At 43.0% G+C, this 17,958-nt stretch overlaps 1 protein-coding gene across 1 annotated transcript in view; it reads right to left on the bottom strand.

Moving 5' to 3' along the window:
- Window positions 1-588: 588 nt before the first annotated feature.
- LOC142312096 (uncharacterized) overlaps window positions 589-17,958 on the bottom strand; it is a 104,513-nt gene continuing 87,143 nt past the window's right edge. The window contains exon 13 of the mRNA XM_075350975.1: window positions 589-1,921. Coding sequence (XP_075207090.1) covers window positions 849-1,921 — 1,073 coding nt within the window. The 3' untranslated portion in view covers window positions 589-848. The remainder of the gene's footprint in view (window positions 1,922-17,958) is intronic.

Genomic DNA, 17,958 nt, shown 5'->3' with positions numbered 1-17,958 from the left:
TGATGAGTTTCTGGTGCGTTTTTTTCTACAAAATGGGTTGTATCAATCAAAAAAGTTGCAAAAACACTGCAAAGAATTGACATGCTCATTCTTTGAAATCTGCAGAAAAATGCTGGTATTTGACAAAAGTCAGCAAAAAATCTGCAGGTGTTTGTGTGTGTGTTCATGAGATTTCAGAAATCTCATAGTCTTTGCTGGGACAGTAAAACCAAGGCAAATTTGCAGCTATAAAACACCGCAAAAACTTCCCAAAAAAGCCCTGTGTGAACATACCCTAAAGCTTCTGCACTCAGTCCTGCAACATTACCAGCCCCCAGCATCTACCTTTTCCAAATCAGTTTTCCTAATTACTGCTCCCTTGTTCAAAGGCACTGTCATCTCTATAAGCAAATATTGTGATAACAATGTAGCCTACAGAACAAGCAATGACAGAATGACAGTTAAAGTTTCACAATAGCATAAGCTCAGCAGAAGAAAACTAACCTGAACTGTCACACAAGAAGGAGAGCCCACCCAGTAGCAACAAGGATGGGAAATCTGTGCCCTGGTCAAGACACGACTTAAGAATAATCTTTTAATATAATTTTAGATTGTGCACAGCATTTATGTGTATTCTTTATTAGGTTAATGAAAATTATTTTTTATTTCACATATTAGTTGCACTACATTGTTGATAAGCTGTGTCCTGTTGCCTCTATTGTTTGAATTTGCTGATGCCTAGCAACAACTGATTTTTAGTTCAAACACTTCCAAGATTTTGCGCATGAGCAAGGCTTCTCCCCTGTATTAATTATCTGATGTGTAACAAGATCAAACTTATTTATGAAACATTTCACACATTCTGAATATTAAAATGGTCTCTCCCCTGTGTGAATTTTTTGATGATCAACTAGATTTGATTTTCGAGCAAAACATTTTCCACATTCTGTGCATGAGTACGGCTTCTCCCCTGTGTGAATTCTCTGATGTATAATAAGATCTGACTTCTTTTTACAACATTTCCCACATTCTAAACATGAAAATGGCTTCTCCCCTGTGTGAGTTTTTTGATGGTCAGCAAGATTTGATCTCTGAGAAAAACATTTCCCACAGTCTAAACATGAAAATGGTTTCTCCCCGCTGTGACTTCTCTGATGCTTAGCAAGATATGATTTTTGGTTAAAACGCTTCCCACATTCTGCACAGGAGAATGGCTTCTCTCCTGTGTGAATTTTCTGATGTGTAATAAGACCTGATTTCTGTTGAAACAATTTCCCACATTCTAAACATGGAAATGGCTTCTCCCCTGTGTGAATTTTTTGATGATCAAAGAGATTTGATTTTCGAGAAAAACATTTGCCACATTCTGAGCATGGAAATGGCTTCTCTCCTGTATGAGTTTTTTGATGATCAATAAGATAGGATTTCCGTGAAAAACATTTCCCACATTCTGAGCATGAAAAAGGCCTATCTCCAGTGTGACTTGTCTGATGCATATCAAGAACCGATTTTTGTTTAAAACATTTCCCGCATTCTGCACAGGAGAATGGCTTCTCCCCTGTGTGAATTCTCCGATGTGTAACAAGACTATACTTATGTTTGAAATATTTCCCACATTCTGAACAGGAAAATGGCTTCTCTGATGTGTGAGTTTTTTGGTGGACAATAACCTTTGATTTCTGAGAAAAGCATTTCCCACATTCTAAACATGAAAATGGCTTTTCTCCTGTGTGACTTTTCTGATGTATAGCAAGATGAGATTTTTGGTTAAAACACTTCCCACATTCGGAGCATGAGAACGGTTTCTCTCCTGTGTGTACTCTCTGATGTATAACAAGATCTGACTTCTTTTTCCAACATTTCCCACATTCTGAACAAGAAAATGGCTTCTCCCCCGTGTGAGTTTTTTCATGGTCAATAAGAGTTGATTTCTGAGAAAAACCTTTCCCACATTCTAAGCATAAAAATGGCTTCTCCCCGCTGTGACTTCTTTCATGTCTAATAAGTTTTGATTGACGATTAAAACATGCTCCACATTCTAAACATGGGAACAGCTTCTCCATATTGTGACTTCTCTCGTGCGCAATAAGATGTGATTTCTCTGTAAAACATTTCCCACATTCAGAACATGAATAAGGTTTATCGCCCGTGTGACTTTTTTGATGCTCAAAACCAACTAGTTTTCTTGTAAAACATTCTGAATATGAAAATTCATTTGTTTCTGTGCAACTGTTCTCCTGTTCAGGATTTGATTCAGCTACATAATATTTTCCACAGTTTACAAAAGCCAATGGATATTCCTCTTTGTGAGGTCTTTCATGTTTAACATCACCTCTGTTACTTTTATTTGTCTTAACTGTCTGTAATGAATCACAAGTTAGGACATGTTGAGAAGGATCAGGTAATAGATCTTTGCTATGATGAGCTGATGGTACATCTGGGATTCTGACATGCTCTTCATATGCATCTTGTGTGATACCATGATCGTTTGCTTTAAAATCTGAAGCCATCACACCTCCACTTAACCTTCTGGTACAATCATCTGCAAAGAATAAAACAGTTTTCATATAAGATAAAAATATTAATATGTTATAATATTTCTATATGAACATTTCCATGCAAATTGCAGTGCAACATGTGAAATTTAAATAAAATAGAAGGTAGAAACATACAGTATGTGACAAAAAGCTTTCTGCTTAAACACTACAATCATGGGAAAAAATGTTGGAACTTGAAACTGGTCCTAAAAATGAAGTATTTCTCACTGGAAATTATTGCAACTACACAAAGTTTGTTTATACACGTTTGTTTCCACAAAAAAAAAAAAATCAGAGGGAAAAAAGGCATATTGGACATAATTTCACACAAAAACCCAAGAGTGAGCTAGACAACATTGTTGTCACCTTTCCAAAATTGTGATTAAACAACTTTGTTTCAAGCATGTGATGCTCTTGAAGATCACCTGTAGCATCTAACAGGTGTGGGCAATATAAAAATCACACTAGAAACAAGATAAAAAGGGAGTTTCAAGTTGAACTTGACTCAATCTTTGCAATATGTATCTGTGTGTCACACTAAACATGGAGAACACAAAGAGGAAAAGAGAACTGTTTGAGGTCTTGCGAACCAAAATTGTTGAAAAATATCAACAATCCTAAGGTTATAAGTCCATCTCCAGAGATCTTGATGCTCCTTTGTACATGGTGCGCAGCATAATCAAGAAGTTTACAACCCATGGCACTGTAGCTAAACTTACTGGACCCTGGACATGGACAGTAGAGAAAACCCTGATGAAAAGTTGCAAAGCAAGATAGTCTAGATGGTGGATAAGCATTCCCTATCAAGTTCCAAAAAAATTCAAACTGTACTGCAGGCTCAGGGTGTATCAGTGTCAGCGCTATGACAGGAAACCCTTGGACGACCCACTACTGAAATAGAGACATAATGCTATACTGCATTTGTCAAAATACACAAACATAAGCCAAAATCCTTCTGGGAAAGACTTATGGACAGATGAGATCAAAATTGACTTTTTTGGTTAAACACATCATTCTATGGTTTTCCCGAAAATGCAATGAGGCCTACAAAAAAAAAATACAGTACCTACAGTCAAATATGGTGGAGACTCAAAGATGTTTTGAGGTTCAAAATTCCAGTTAAGAGGTGAAAGAAGCTTGTTGATGGTTATAGGAAGCAATTGATTGCAGTTATTTATTCCAGTGCGTGCAACCAAATATTCAGTTGAGCATGCCAACAATTTTGTCTGACCCGTTTTGGGGTTTTTATGTGGAATTATGTGCAATTTGACTTTTTTTTCTCAGGTTTTTTGTGATGTTCCAATACACACAAAGGAAATAAACAAGTGTTTAACAAAAAATGTGTAATTGCACTAATTTTCAGGAAGAAATACTTCATTTTCTGGAACAATTTCAATGGTACAACCACTTTCTAGTATGTCTGTATGTAATGTGAGGTAGTGTTGTTAATTGCGTTAAGACATTTCATATTAATCATAGGACAACAAAATTATATTTGTTTGAAAGCAGGACAAATACATGAGTACAAGATATGTAATAATTCAAAACTTAGACTACATAGAGAACGTTCACCAATTTTTTCTTGTGAAACTTGTTACCTAATGATGAAGTGGTTAAAGTTAAGAGCAGAATAAAATATAAATTTCTTTTTTTAATTTTTCCATTCTGTTGCGGAGATAAAAGATTGTAAAATTTAGGGTATATAACATTCCACTTTCCTCGTTAACTAAACTGTTTCATCTGTATAAAATTGCCCAATTAAAAGGAAGTAGCATCATATAGGAGAACAAATTCAAAACCAACATTTTCAGTGTGATCTGGTAATACTGATGTGTTTAACCTTATCACTTAGATCTCATGACTACTGTTGCTTAATGACTTTACAAGCACTGATAGTGTGAAGAGTTGTGCTGTAACATCATTACATATTGTACCTGAATAATGCCCGATACTCAGGGTAAACATAAAACATTATTTGGGAAGGACCCTCTGCTATCTCAGTGCTGTCATGCATGTGATTACATTATGACAGGGCTGGGACATGAGAGCTGCAGCATGGGAGCAGTATATGTCACACGCCTGGTACAGATACCAAGCTTTGAACAGTATGTAATGACGTGACAGCATAAATCTTGTCTTCTCTCTCGGCACTTGTAATGACAAGGAGATGGAGATCTCAACTGTAAGTTTAGGCAAACCAGTTTTACCATATCATAGTGGAAAAGATGATACTGAGCTTCACAGGAGGTGTTTGCTTTCCCACTTCCCTCCTCCCATACTATTATGGTGCCTTTTTTATGATTGGACATTGTCATACAGGGGAAAAAAAGAAAGCATCTCTGTTAAAAGGAATCTCTTGCCATGTTTATGCTATGTAATCTGAGAAGAGCATAATGTAAGAGCAGAGACCCTAATGCCAAAGATGTGTGTCTTACTACGCTGTTTGTGTTCCAATAAAATCTGTGTTTTATCAGCAGGACATTATCACTACAGGACTAGGTATCTCATGCCTCCTGGTCCTACCACACTGACACCACTTATAAGCAACTTTCTGTCAATATACACTGTAGACAAAAAGTTGCCAGTCAGTGGTGTGGGTGGGGTTATATACAGCTGAGCATAACAAGATCTGCAAGATCAGCAGCAGAGAAGCTGTGGTTCGATTTTTGACCCGAACTTGACCTGAACCCCAATGGAAGTCACTAATTGGGCAGTTTGGGTCTCCGCCGCCCACATGCAGCCAGCCATAAGCAGATCACTTCTGGTGGCGAGATTTTTCCTTTTTTTTTGTTTGGTGCACACTACATCAAATCACACTATTGTTACCCCCGGTGTGAGCCGTCCAAGCACTGCAGGCGGCTCGCACTGGGCTGAGCACCGAGTGTACCTGAGCACAGCGATACTCGAGCAAGTGGATTGCATACATAAAGCACCCAAACTCTGTTTTTTTTGTAAAGTTTGTGCTTGGTATGAACAGCGAACACTGAACCTCAGGTTCTTTCATCTCTCAAGGATAGGAGATTTCTTGGCCATTATACGGCTGCACTGAATAAGAGGAATATTCCCTATGCTAGTTACAGAGAAGTGACAGGCTTATTAACAATATTTCAGTATCTAAATTTATCCATTCTACGTAACGCCAAGAACTTACTCGACACAGGACCTCTATGTGACACTTCGGTGCATTTAGACTGGGGACTAGAATCCCCAAACCTACACTCTAAACAATGTAAGGCAGAACCGCAGTTTGTGGTCCCCAAATTAGTCAAGATTGCTGTTAGATACCAGACACAAAAAATATTAACCGCTGTAAATGATCCAAACTCTAAAAGTAGCTGTTGTAACAATTCTGCGAGGTTCTGATGGAGTGGTCTTCTGTTTAGTCTTCAGAACATTGTATTGTTTGCAGTTATAGTTAGTACCCTGTTTCCCCGAAAATAAGACACTGTCTTTTATATTTTTTTTTGCCCTGAAAAAAGCGCTAGGTCTTGTTTTCAGGGGATGTCTTATTCTCGAGGAGACATGGTTGGAGGTAAGTTTACCCCCCACAAAAAGCAGGACCCCCCAGGACCGTCATACTTACCAGCCCAGGGCGTCTGTGTGGCTCCCAGATCCTCTTGTGATCTCCCAGCATGTACGCTGCATGCCTCTCCTGCATCTGGCCAAGATCAGATCTCACACACACAAACACACACATCTCTGTGATCTCCCTGCAGCTGTGCTCCCCTGAGTCTGGCCGACACTCACACATCAGAACAGTCACACATCAGAACAGTCACACATCAGACAGCAAACACACACACACACACACACACTTCTCCCTGTGGCCTCCTGTGGGCGGTCCCAGCAGCTGTGCTGCACGCCGTGCTCCTCTGCCTCCTGCTGACACTCACAGATCTGATTGTATACATTCACACACCCACCCACACACACACACACACACACACTCACTCACGATATCGCACATACGCGCGCACACACTCACAACATCCAGAGATACCACATGATTCTGGCCATGTGATCCTCGGCAGGTCCTGGAAGATCACTGCACGCACAGTATCGCTGCCAAGAAGCAAGCGATATCGCTGGATGTTGTGAGTGTGTGGATGCGATCTGGTGTGTGTGTGTGTGTGTTCTGCCGTAGGACCTTGATGCGCTCACCTGCTCCGGCGTCTGGTGAGTATGATCGGGGATCTTCTTTCTATTGTCTTCTCTCTTCTGGGGGTGCCCGCTATCTATAATGAAGTGTCCTGCAGTGTCTTTAACTCTTTCACCGCTGCATGACACTTCATTATTGACCGCGGCTAGGTCTTATTTTCAGGGAATGTCTTATATTAAAGCTTCCCTGAAAACTCCTGGGAGGTCTTATTTTCGGGGGAGGTCTTATTTTCGGGGAAACACGGTAGTATACATACCGTAGTTAACTGATAATTGTTACTTAAATAAAATCTAAGCTCAAAGATATTATGTAATGTTTTCTAAAGGACTTTTTCATATTGTGATTGCCCAAACTTTTGCTTTAGAGGTTGTTAAAACAACTCATTTTGGTCAGTTTATCCACCACAAGTTCTTCTTCCCTCAATTGGCATAGTTCAGCTGTATTTTTACAGCCTTATGTTATCGTCTGTAGCAATATCATATCTTAATTCATTTTTATTTAGTATTTTGGAAGGGGTAAATCTAAAGAGAAGACATCTGAAAGACCAGAGAGCTCATAACAATTAATACGAAATGGTACCAGCCAGTGACTGAAAAGAATCTGTGACGTCTCTGAATTTAGTGGCCACTACTCACCTGATAGGTTATCTGTAGGAATCTCCTCTTTACAACATTCATCACCCCTCACATATATCTCTGTAATATTAATATGGGTCAGCTCTTCACCCTGAAACAAATATAACAAATATTGTAAAAGTCACAGACAGATGGAGAAGTCACACAAGAAGTCATTACACAAGTACAAAACATATAATACTTGTGGATAAAACAAGACTGAGCACAAGCCCTTCACAGCCGTCTACACATCATAGGAAGATTTCATGACACCTTCTCTCCATCTACCTGATGATCCTGAGGAACAATGGGATCTTCTTGTTTGCAATCCGGTGGAAGAAGACGAGGACATCTCTCTGGCGTTGTCCTCTCACTGGAAAGAACTGGAGGAAACACATACAGGGACTGAATTCTTCTTTACATACAGATAATTATAGGCCGTGTGTATTTAGTCATGTCTATTACCTGGTGACGTGAGGGGCTGGGGATCCTCCATCATGACATCCTTGTACAGATCTTTGTGTCCTTCTAAATACTCCCACTCCTCCATGGAGAAATAGATGGACACATCCTGACACCTTATAGGAACCTGACACATACAATGATACTATCATTCACTGATCCCTTCATAGCGTTACTATATAATGTCCCAGCATTCCCAGCAGTGTCACCTCTCCAGTCAGCAGCTCAATCATCTTGTAGATAAGTTCTAGGATCTTCTGCTCATTGATGTCTTCATGTATCAGGGGGTGAGGTGGAGGCCCCATGATTGGGCTCAAGGGTCTTCCCCATCCCTCAGACACAGGGTCCTGACAGTGCTCACTAGAGGTCTTCTTCACTACTGTGTAATCCTGGTTATGGAGAGACAAATTAATAAATCTCACTACAGACATTTCCAGAGTCCTCACCTCTCCAGTTCTGTCCATCTGTTATTTCCATAGATAAGAATGATGTTATGTGACGTCATCAGAATCTCTCACCTCTCCAGTAAGCCAGAAGAGGATCTCTAGGGTGAAGTGTAATATCCTCTCCACCATCTTGTCCCTGTCCCTATCCATCTTTAACGGATCAGTCAGGAGATAGTCTATATAAGATAATCTCCACTGAGAAGATCCAATATTGTAGGAGTCTGAATGGGAAGCTGAGAAAATGTAAAATCATAAAAAGGTCAATATCTAAAAATAATAAGGGCAAACATAAGAGGACATATAAAGCAGTGGTAAATACCAGATAGTATTCGTCATAGAATATATATCATAAGATGTAATCCATCTCCCGATAATTAAAAACCAAATAGGTGGCATGCTGTGACTATGAGTATCTAAAAAACACACAACAAAAAAGAAACTAAAAATCAAAATTGGAAAAAAGGGATCACTAATGAACAGTGTTGTCTACTAATCAGGCAACCTGTTTTCACTACATATTTTCCCTTAGTAAAATTATAACACCTACACTTACCTGCACCGCTGTTTAGCACATGTGTCAGCACTGCCTCTGGCCTAAAACACACTTCCACAAAAAAAACGTACGTGTCGCACGGTCCATTTTTCGGGTCCATGTTCCGTTTTTTAGGAGCGTTTCTCCGGTATGTATGGCATCCGTGTGATGGCGTATGCGAGCCGTGTGTGCGTGTGGAATGTCCGTATTGACATAAAATACGTACGTGTGCTGTCCGTGTGCTGTCCGTTTTTAAAGGTCCGCATTCTTACCCAATTAACGTTGTTAATCATTCATCATGAGATCCTGGTGTTGTTGTTTGTCATCAATTGACCTGATAGATTGGTAACAAGTGTTTCTGATTTTGTGATTAAAAACGGACACGGACGATACGTGCTGAACACGGACATACTCCGTGTGCGGTCCGTGCAGGCACGGACCCATAGACTAAAGCGGGTCCGTGCCTGCATGCTGCCGGCCAAAAACGGACATGTCGTCCGTGTGGAAAAGCGCACACACGTACTTACCACACGGACACACGCTCCGTGTGATTTTACGTGTGTGTGCCATCTACCATTGAATAACATGGGTCTCCGTTACGTGCAAATACGTACCGCACACGTAAAAAAAAACGGATGTGTGTTGCGGGTCTCTGACACGGTTATGTCATGAAATCCGTGCAGCCAATCAACGCTGGCTTCACTCTCCCCTACTTTGAACAAATCAGAAATCTGGAGAAAGTGTGACGTGTTAAAAGGGATTTAGATCCGGACTTATTGCTGCGACTTTAGAATTCTCCAATTCTTTGTTTCCATCCATTTCTGGTGGCTCATATTTGACTGTAGGTACTGTGCTCTCCTCTTTGTAGGCCTCATATCTTTTTCAGTGAACAATAGAATGATGTGCTTTATAAAAATACCATGCCATGCCATAGCATTTCATTTAATTTGAATCTAGATGGATATTTCACGCTGACACAGATGGGAACTTGAACTTGATGGGCGGCTTATCCACCATCCAGACTATCCTACATTGCAACCTTTCATCAATTTTTTTCTTTCTGGCCATCCACGTTCAGTGAGATTAGCTACAGTGCCATGGGTTGTAAACTTCTTGATTATGTTGTGCCTTGTGGACAAAGGAACATCAAAATCTCTGGAGATGGACTTGTAAGCTTGAGATTGTTGATAATTTTCAAAAATTTTGGTTCTCAAGTCCTTAGATAGTTCTCTTTTCTTTCTGTTCTCCATGCTTAGTGTGACACACACAGACACACAATGCAAAGATTGAGTCAACTTCTCCCTTTTTATCTTGTTTCAGGTATGATTTTCATATTGCCCACATTAGTTACTTGAGCTGATGAAGGCGTACCGCCGAAACGCGTATTTTTTTTTTATCATCTACCATCTGTCAGTGTTATCAGCCGGTGTCATTATACTTTTTTGGATATATTCTTTTTAACAAATTGAAATAAAGGAATGCCTTTTATTCAAATCCTTGGAGTCTGAGCTGGATCCTTCCCCTGCTTGCTTCTTGTCTATATATGGCTGGCTGCTGTGAACCGTGCTGGGACCGAGGATACTTATCTGGAGGAACTAATCAGGCTAACTTCCACTGTGGTGAGCGGTTCAACTGTTCTGTCTCTGCAACTGTTACTTGCCATAGGTGAGTTTGAACGAGCATCACATGCTTCAAACAAAGTTGTTTACCCACAATTTTGTTCAGCCCATGGTTAAATAGCTGTCATGTAAACTTAATTGACACTCAGCTGAACAACTCTTTGCATATAATATCTGGTGCTATTAGACCTACACCTGTTCACTGGTTACCTGTGCTGGGTCATATCGCACCCGCAAATCTAAGAAGACCAAAGCTCCTACTTAAAGAATACAATAAAGTAGTGAATAATGAAAAACTTCCAATACACCAAAGTATCAGAGATGTTACAATACAACGAATGAAATCAAGACACCCACCCATCCGAACTGCAATCACCTTGCATGAACAAGACTTCAATTTAGAGGAGAAATGGCGAGAACTTTGGGTCAATGTAGTAGATCAGGGGTGGGGAACCTCCGGCCCGCGGCCGTATGTGGCCCGCGATGACATTTAATGCGGCCCCCGGGCACATTCCAGGCTACCCCAGTGCTCGAGCGGCAATTGCGCTTTTGCCAGCCGCCGGCCCTTTAAAATCCCAGTGCGTTATGGGTAAATGCTAGAATGTACGGGCTATTTACAGATCCTGATTGCAGCCCGTACTAGAATGTACGGGCTCTTTTCGGGACCTGACTACAGCCCATACATTCTAGACTGAACCCAGGACTGTGCTCACATGCTGAGGGTTTACCTTGAGGGTGGGGTAAACAGCGCGCTGTGCTCCAGTCACAGCAGAAGATGTGCAGCAGATGCCTTCCTGCTGTACATGCCTCCCGGACCTGTGCTATGTGACTCCTCCTCCTCCCCTTGTACTGTGAGTATGCAACCCATCGCTGCCCCCCCATCCAGTGCTGTGTACCCCCTAGTACTGTGTGTAGCCCCAAGTGTTGTGTACCCCCCAGTACTGTGTGTAACCCCTCAGTGCTGTGTAATCTGTGCAGCCTCCTAGTGCTGTCAGTGCTGCCACATCGTGCTCTCCCTGCTGCCTCCTAGTGCTGTCACCTAATGCTCTCCATGCTGCCTTTTAGTGCTGTCACTGTCAGTGCTCTTTGTGCTGCCACCTAGTGTTTGTTTGTGCTGCCACCTAGTGCTCTTTGTGCTGCCACCTAGTGCTCTCTGTGCTGCCGCCTAGTGCTCTCTGTGCTGTCACTGACAGTGCTCTTTGTGCTGCCACCTACTGCTCTTTGTGCTGCCACCTAGTGCTCCCTGTGCTGCCACCTAGTGCTCCCTGTGCTGCCAACTAGCGCTCTCTGTGCTGCCACCTAGCGCTCTCTGTGCTGCCACCTAGCGCTCTCTGTGCTGCCGCCTAGTGCTGTCCGTTGTGCCGCCTAGTGCTGTCCGTTATGCCGCCTAGTGCTGTTCGTGCTGCCACCTAGTTCTGTCCATGCTGCCACCTAGTGCTCTCTGTGCTGCCACCTAGTGCTCTGTGCTGCCGCCTAGCGCTCTCTGTGCTGCCGCCTAGCGCTGTCCGTTGTGCCGCCTAGCGCTGTCCGTTATGCCGCCGCCTAGTGCTGTCTGTGCCCGCCACTAGTGCTGTCCATGCTTAGCATCTCCTGTGATGTATACACCCCTCCTGTGATCTATACGCTCCTCCTGTGATGTATACGCCCCAGCCTGTCCTGGGATGTATATGCCTCAATGTTTCCTGTGATGTATATGCCTCAGTGTCTCCTGTGATGTATATGCACCCCAGTGTCTTCTGTGATGTATATGCCCCAGCTTCTCCTGGGATGTGTGTGCCCCCAGCCTCTCCAGACCAAGACAAACCTGGAAAAGCAGTTGTGAGAAACAAAATGATCAATATCACCGAACATCACAGCCACACCAAAGAGAAGCAGCTCCTGCCACCACAGTAGGGGTGAGTTAATTAATTGTTTGACCAAATATAGCCTGGTCGTTTTCAAGTTGATAATTTGGTGCGGCCCCCGAAGGTTGGTAGAAAATTCCAAATGGCCCCCGGCAGTAAAAAGGTTCCCCACCCTTGTAGTAGATGGTGATCCCCAAATGTTCCCTAATTTACAAAACCCTCCACCAGGCTTTAATCTACCAAGGAAAACATGGGTTACTCTAAATCGTATCAGAACAAACTTTGACTTCTGTGCAGATTTTATGTATAAGTGGGGAAAATATGACTCTCCGACCTGTGACTGTGGCGCAGATCGTCAAACTATCGAACACATTGTTGAGGAGCGCCCCCTGAGATCCTACCATGGTGACAAGAATGATTTCTATATTGTAAATGATAACGCTATTGCATATATAGAAAATCTAGATATTCAAATTTGATTTTTATCCTTTTGATATTTTTCAATCACTGTCTATTGTCTGGTGTTTACTTTTATATGATGGTAAGGTATACATTCATACGATTAACCCTTTAGTGACGGAGCTAATTTTCACCTTAATGACCAGACCAAATTTTGCAATTCTGACCAGTGTCACTTCATGAGGTTATAACTCTGGAACGCTTCAACGGATCCCGGTGATTCTGAGATTGTTTTTTCGTCACATATTGGACTTCATGTTAGTACCAAATTTAGGACAATATTTTTTGCGTTTATTTATGAAAAAAATTGAATATTGGCAAAAATTTTGAAAATTTAGCAATTTTCAACTTTTGAATTTTTATACCGTTAAACCAGAGATTTCTGTGACACAAAATAGTTAATAAATAACATTTCCCACATGTCTACTTTACATCAGCACAATTTTGGAAACAAAATTTTTTTTTGTTAGGAAGTTAGAGGGGTTCAAAGTTTATCAGCAATTTCTCATTTTTACATCAAAATTTACAAAACCAGTTTTTTAGGGACCACATCACATTTGAAGTGACTTCAATAGGCCTAGATGACAGAAAATACCCAAAAGTGACACCATTCTAAAAACTGCACCCCCCAAAGTACTCAAAACCACATTCAAGAAGTTTATTAACCCTTCAGGTGCTTCACATGAACAAAAGCAATGTGGAATGAAAAAAAGCAAAAATTAAATTTTACCTAAAAATGTTGCTCTAACCCAAATTTATTCACTTTTAGAAGAAATAACACAACAAAATGGACCCCAAAACTTGTTCCCCACTTTCTTATGAGTGCGCCGATACCCCACATGTGGTCAGAAACCTCTGTTTGGACAAATGGGAGGGCTCGGAACAGAAGGAGCAATATTTGAATTTTGGAAAGCAAATTTGGCTGAAATAGATTGCGGGCACCATGTTGCATTTACAGGTCCGCTAAGGTACCTAAACAGAAGAAATCCCTCACAAGTGACACCATTTTGGAAACTAGACCCCTCAAGGCTTCTATCTAGGGGTATAGTGAGCATTTTAGATCCACAGGTACTTCACAGATTTTGTTAACGTTACGTTGTCATATTGAAAATTTTAATAATTTTCTCAAAAATGTTGCTTTAGCATCAATTTTCTCACTTTTTCAAGAGGTAATTCCAAAAATTTGACCTCAAGGTTTGTTAACCACTTTTTTATGAGCGCGGTGATACCTCACATGTGGTCTGAAACCTTTGTTTGGACAAATGGGAGGGCTTGGAACGAAAGGAGCAATATTTGAATTTTGGAAAGGAAATTTGGCTGAAAAAGATTGCGGGCACCATGTCGCATTTGGAGGTCCCCTAAGGTACCTAAACAGCAGAAACCCCGCACAAGTGACCCCATTTTGGAAACTAGGCCCCTCAAGGAATTTATCTAGATGTTTGGTGAGTACCCTGAACCCTCAGGTGCTTCACAGAATTTTATAACGTTGAGCCATGAAAAAAAAAAAATAAAATTTTACCACAAAATTGTTATTTCAACCAGGTAGCTTTTTTTTTTACAAGAGTAAAAGGAAAAAATTCAGCATAACATTTATTGTGCAATTTCTCCTGAGTTTGGCGATACCTTATATGTGGTGGAAATCAACTGTTTGGGCACATGGCAGGGCTCGGAAGGGAAGGAGTGCCATTTGACTGCAAAATTGGCTGGAATCAATAGCGGACGCCAGGTTGCATTTGGAGAGCCCCTGAGGTGCCTAAACAGTGGCGGTCCCCCACAAGTGACTCCATTCTGGAAACAAGACACCTCAAGGCTTTTATCTAGGTGTATAGTGAGCAGTTTGAATCCACAAGTACTTCACAGAATTTGATAAGCTTAGGTTGCCATATTGAAAATTTTCATTTTTTTCACAAAAATGTTGCTTTAGCATCAAATTTCTCACTTTTTCAAGAGACAACAACAAACCGTGGACCCCACAGGTTGTTATCCAATGTCTTATGAGCACAGGGATACCCCACATGTGGCCAAAAACCTCTGTTTGGATAAATGGGAGGGCTTGGAATGGAGGGAGCACCATTTGAATTCTGGAAAAGTTGAAATAAATTGCGGGCACCATGTCACATTTGCAGGGCCCCTTGGGTACCTATACAGCAGAAACCCCCCACAAGTGACTCCATTTTGGAAACTGGATTTTATTCAGGAGTATAGTAAGCATTTTGAATCCACAGGTACTTCACAAAAATGTTGCTGTAGCAACAAATGTCTCACTTTTAGGCTATGTGGCCATGATCCAGCGACACGGCGTCCAGTACACAGTGTCAACCTCCTGCAGAGATGTGAGTGTTGTCCACGGGAGAACGCAGCTGCCCATGCCCACGATTTGGGTTCAGGCCGCTGTGGAGCTCTATGCTACCTGCAGAGAACACTCATCTCCGCAGCATAAATTGACATGCTGAGGCTCGGGAAGCTGCGCCACAGGTCGGTTTATGCTGCGGAGAAAAGAAGCACATTGGGCATGGGATTTCTAAAAATCCTTCCACTGTGCACAACGCAGCGTTATGGACGCAGGGAAAACACTCTGCGCCCAAAACGCTGCAAATCCCGATTGTGGGCACATAGCCTAAAATGCTACAATGGATGAATGGATAGATGTCAAACATATATAACGTCCCACCCCCTGCATATTCTAAGCTGGCGCCCTTTAGTGCCTTTCATGTGGCACTAAAGGGTGCCTAGCCTTGTATTTAGCCCCCCAAAAAATTAATAATTAAAATAAACGACGTGGGGTCCCCCCTATTTTTGATAGCCAGCTAGGGTAAAGCAGACAGCTGTAGCCTGCAAACCACAGCTGACAGCTTCACCTTGTCTGGTGATCAATTTGGAGGGCTCCCCAGGCGTTTTTTTTAAAAAAAAAACAAAGGGTCCCCCCCAAATTAGATCACCAGCCAAGGTGAAGCGGACAGCTGGGGTCTGGTATTCTCAGGGTGGGAAGAGCCATGGTTATTGGACTCTTCCCAGCCTAAAAATAGCAGGCTGCAGCCGCCCCAGAAGTGGCGCATCCATTAGATGCGCCAATCCTGGCGCTTCGCCCCAGCTCATCCCGCGCCCTGGTGCGGTGGCAGACGGGGTAATATATGGGGTTGATACCAGCTGTAATGTCACCTGGCATCAAGCCCTGGGGTTAGTGATGTCACGGCATCTAAACAGATACCCGACATCACTAACCCAGTCAGTAATAGAAAAAAAAAAGACAAAAAAAAAATTTATTTGAAAAAAAAACTCCCCGAAACATTCCTCTTTTACCAATGTATTGAAAATAAAGAAATTCCGGTCGCTGTAATCCATTTTGGAGGTCCCACGCCGACTCTGGATCTTCTAGAATATGGGGGGCACGTTCAGGGAACGTATCCCCCATTTTCTGGAAGAGCAAGCTCTCCATGAGCAGTGTGGGTGCAGTAATCTGAGAATACTGCACTCACACTGCCCCGGTCCAACTTAGGGCAGCGTGACCTGCAGTAACCTCATTCCAGAATATGAGGGGCACGCTCACAGAACGTACCCCCCATTTTCTGGAACAGCAGTCTCTCCATGTGAGGAGTGTGACTGCAGATTACCGCACTCACCCTCCCCCGGTCCACAGTGGAGCCTGTGCATCAGTGACGTCAGGGTCCCTGCTTGCAGGGATCCAGCTGACAGCCGCTGTCTGCGCATGCGCAGCCAGCATTGAAGAAGGAGGCGGCGTGATCGCGGGACGGATCACCAGCAGACAGGTAACGTATGACCGGGGGCTGGGGGGGGGGGTGACGGGGGGTGACCTAGCGGGACCTGGGGACACCTTTCTGTCGCATGTGACGTGTCACATGCGGCAGAAAGAGCAGAATGAATGCGGCCGCGCGCTGTGCGCCGCCATCTTCCACGCTCCGGAGGGGGGAGGGGGGGTGGTGGCTCTGGAGAACCGGAGGGGGCTCCGGTGACCAGAGGGCTCCGGTGGACCGGAGGAGGGGTCAGGGGGAGGACATTTCCCTCCGATCTGAAATGTTTGATCATTTCAGATCGGAGGGAAATGAATGCAGAGCCGGCGCCGGCGGCAGTTTTCTGTGCGCTTCGGCGCCATTTTGAGTGCTCCGGAGGGGGGGTAGGGGTGGGGGGGGACCTCTCCGGTACCGGGGGCTTTGGGGGCACTAGGGGGTTAGATTTCTTTCTCATCTGACATGTTTGATCATGTCAGATGAAAAAGAAATCAGTTTTACCGGCCATTTCTTTTTTTTTCATGTGTTCGTCGGTATACAGTGTATACCGCCGATCATATGATTGGGGTCCAAAAAAAACACCCCGATTCATAATCTGGGGGGTCTCAGCTACCCCCGGTAGCTGAAACCCCCGAGATTTTCGGTCGCTGGGGGGCGCTACAGGGTTTTTTCGGGCCGCCGCTTTAAAGCGGCGGAACAGAATAAGTACCCTGTTTTGCCGCCGCTTTAAGTCGTACGGCCGTCGTTATGAGGTTAAATAAAATAAATGTTCAGCCCATTTCGGGGATTTGTGTGAATTATTTTCAATTTGATTTTGTCAGAAACACATAACTTGTCGCATCTCACTACTCACATGTATAACTACACATCACACACACAATAAATACACACATGTAAACTTACTTAAAGACTGAGTGTAGCAAAAAATGCTCCACTCATTACAGCTGCAGTCGGCAGACGCCTCCCACTGTTATCCCACAAGGAAGACAAACTTCCTGTGTGATGAGGAGCTAAAGAAGAAGAGGAGGAGAATGGAAGGGGCAGAACTGGGGCCACAATGTGTGCGAGTGCTGGCATAAACGATGGGATCTAATTCTCCAAAGGGCCGGTCCAGCGCTGCCAGTGACTGTTACAGCCCTTGTACTTCCTCAGTGACTGGAAGCGAGCAGTTTTAGGAAGAACATAACTCCAATTTCTGCTGTGGCCATTGCTCCATTTCCACTGCCGTCACACTATATTTTAAGAAATGTCCCTATAAATTTCCACCCCAGAGAGAAAGCGTCATCTGACCCCAAACCCAGAGTGACCTCCCCTGTATACATGAGCACATCCAGCTGTATATTACTGTACATATACACATGGCAGAGCTGGGGGAGGGGACACTATCTCCGGGAATGGAGGGGTTACTGCGCCCAGTAATGGGGAATCTCCACATACCTCCACCTGCAGAGCCGCACACTAGATATATGGCTGCTCTGTGCTTACAGGACCTGTGATGATGTCACATGGAGGGGAGGAGTCAGGGGTCACATGATCAGCTCCTCAGTGTGTGCAGGACTTA

The sequence above is a fragment of the Anomaloglossus baeobatrachus genome, chromosome 5, assembly GCF_048569485.1.
Source record: "Anomaloglossus baeobatrachus isolate aAnoBae1 chromosome 5, aAnoBae1.hap1, whole genome shotgun sequence".
In the NCBI taxonomy this organism is placed as follows: domain Eukaryota; kingdom Metazoa; phylum Chordata; class Amphibia; order Anura; family Aromobatidae; genus Anomaloglossus; species Anomaloglossus baeobatrachus.
This window is presented reverse-complemented; position numbering and strand designations above follow the sequence as displayed.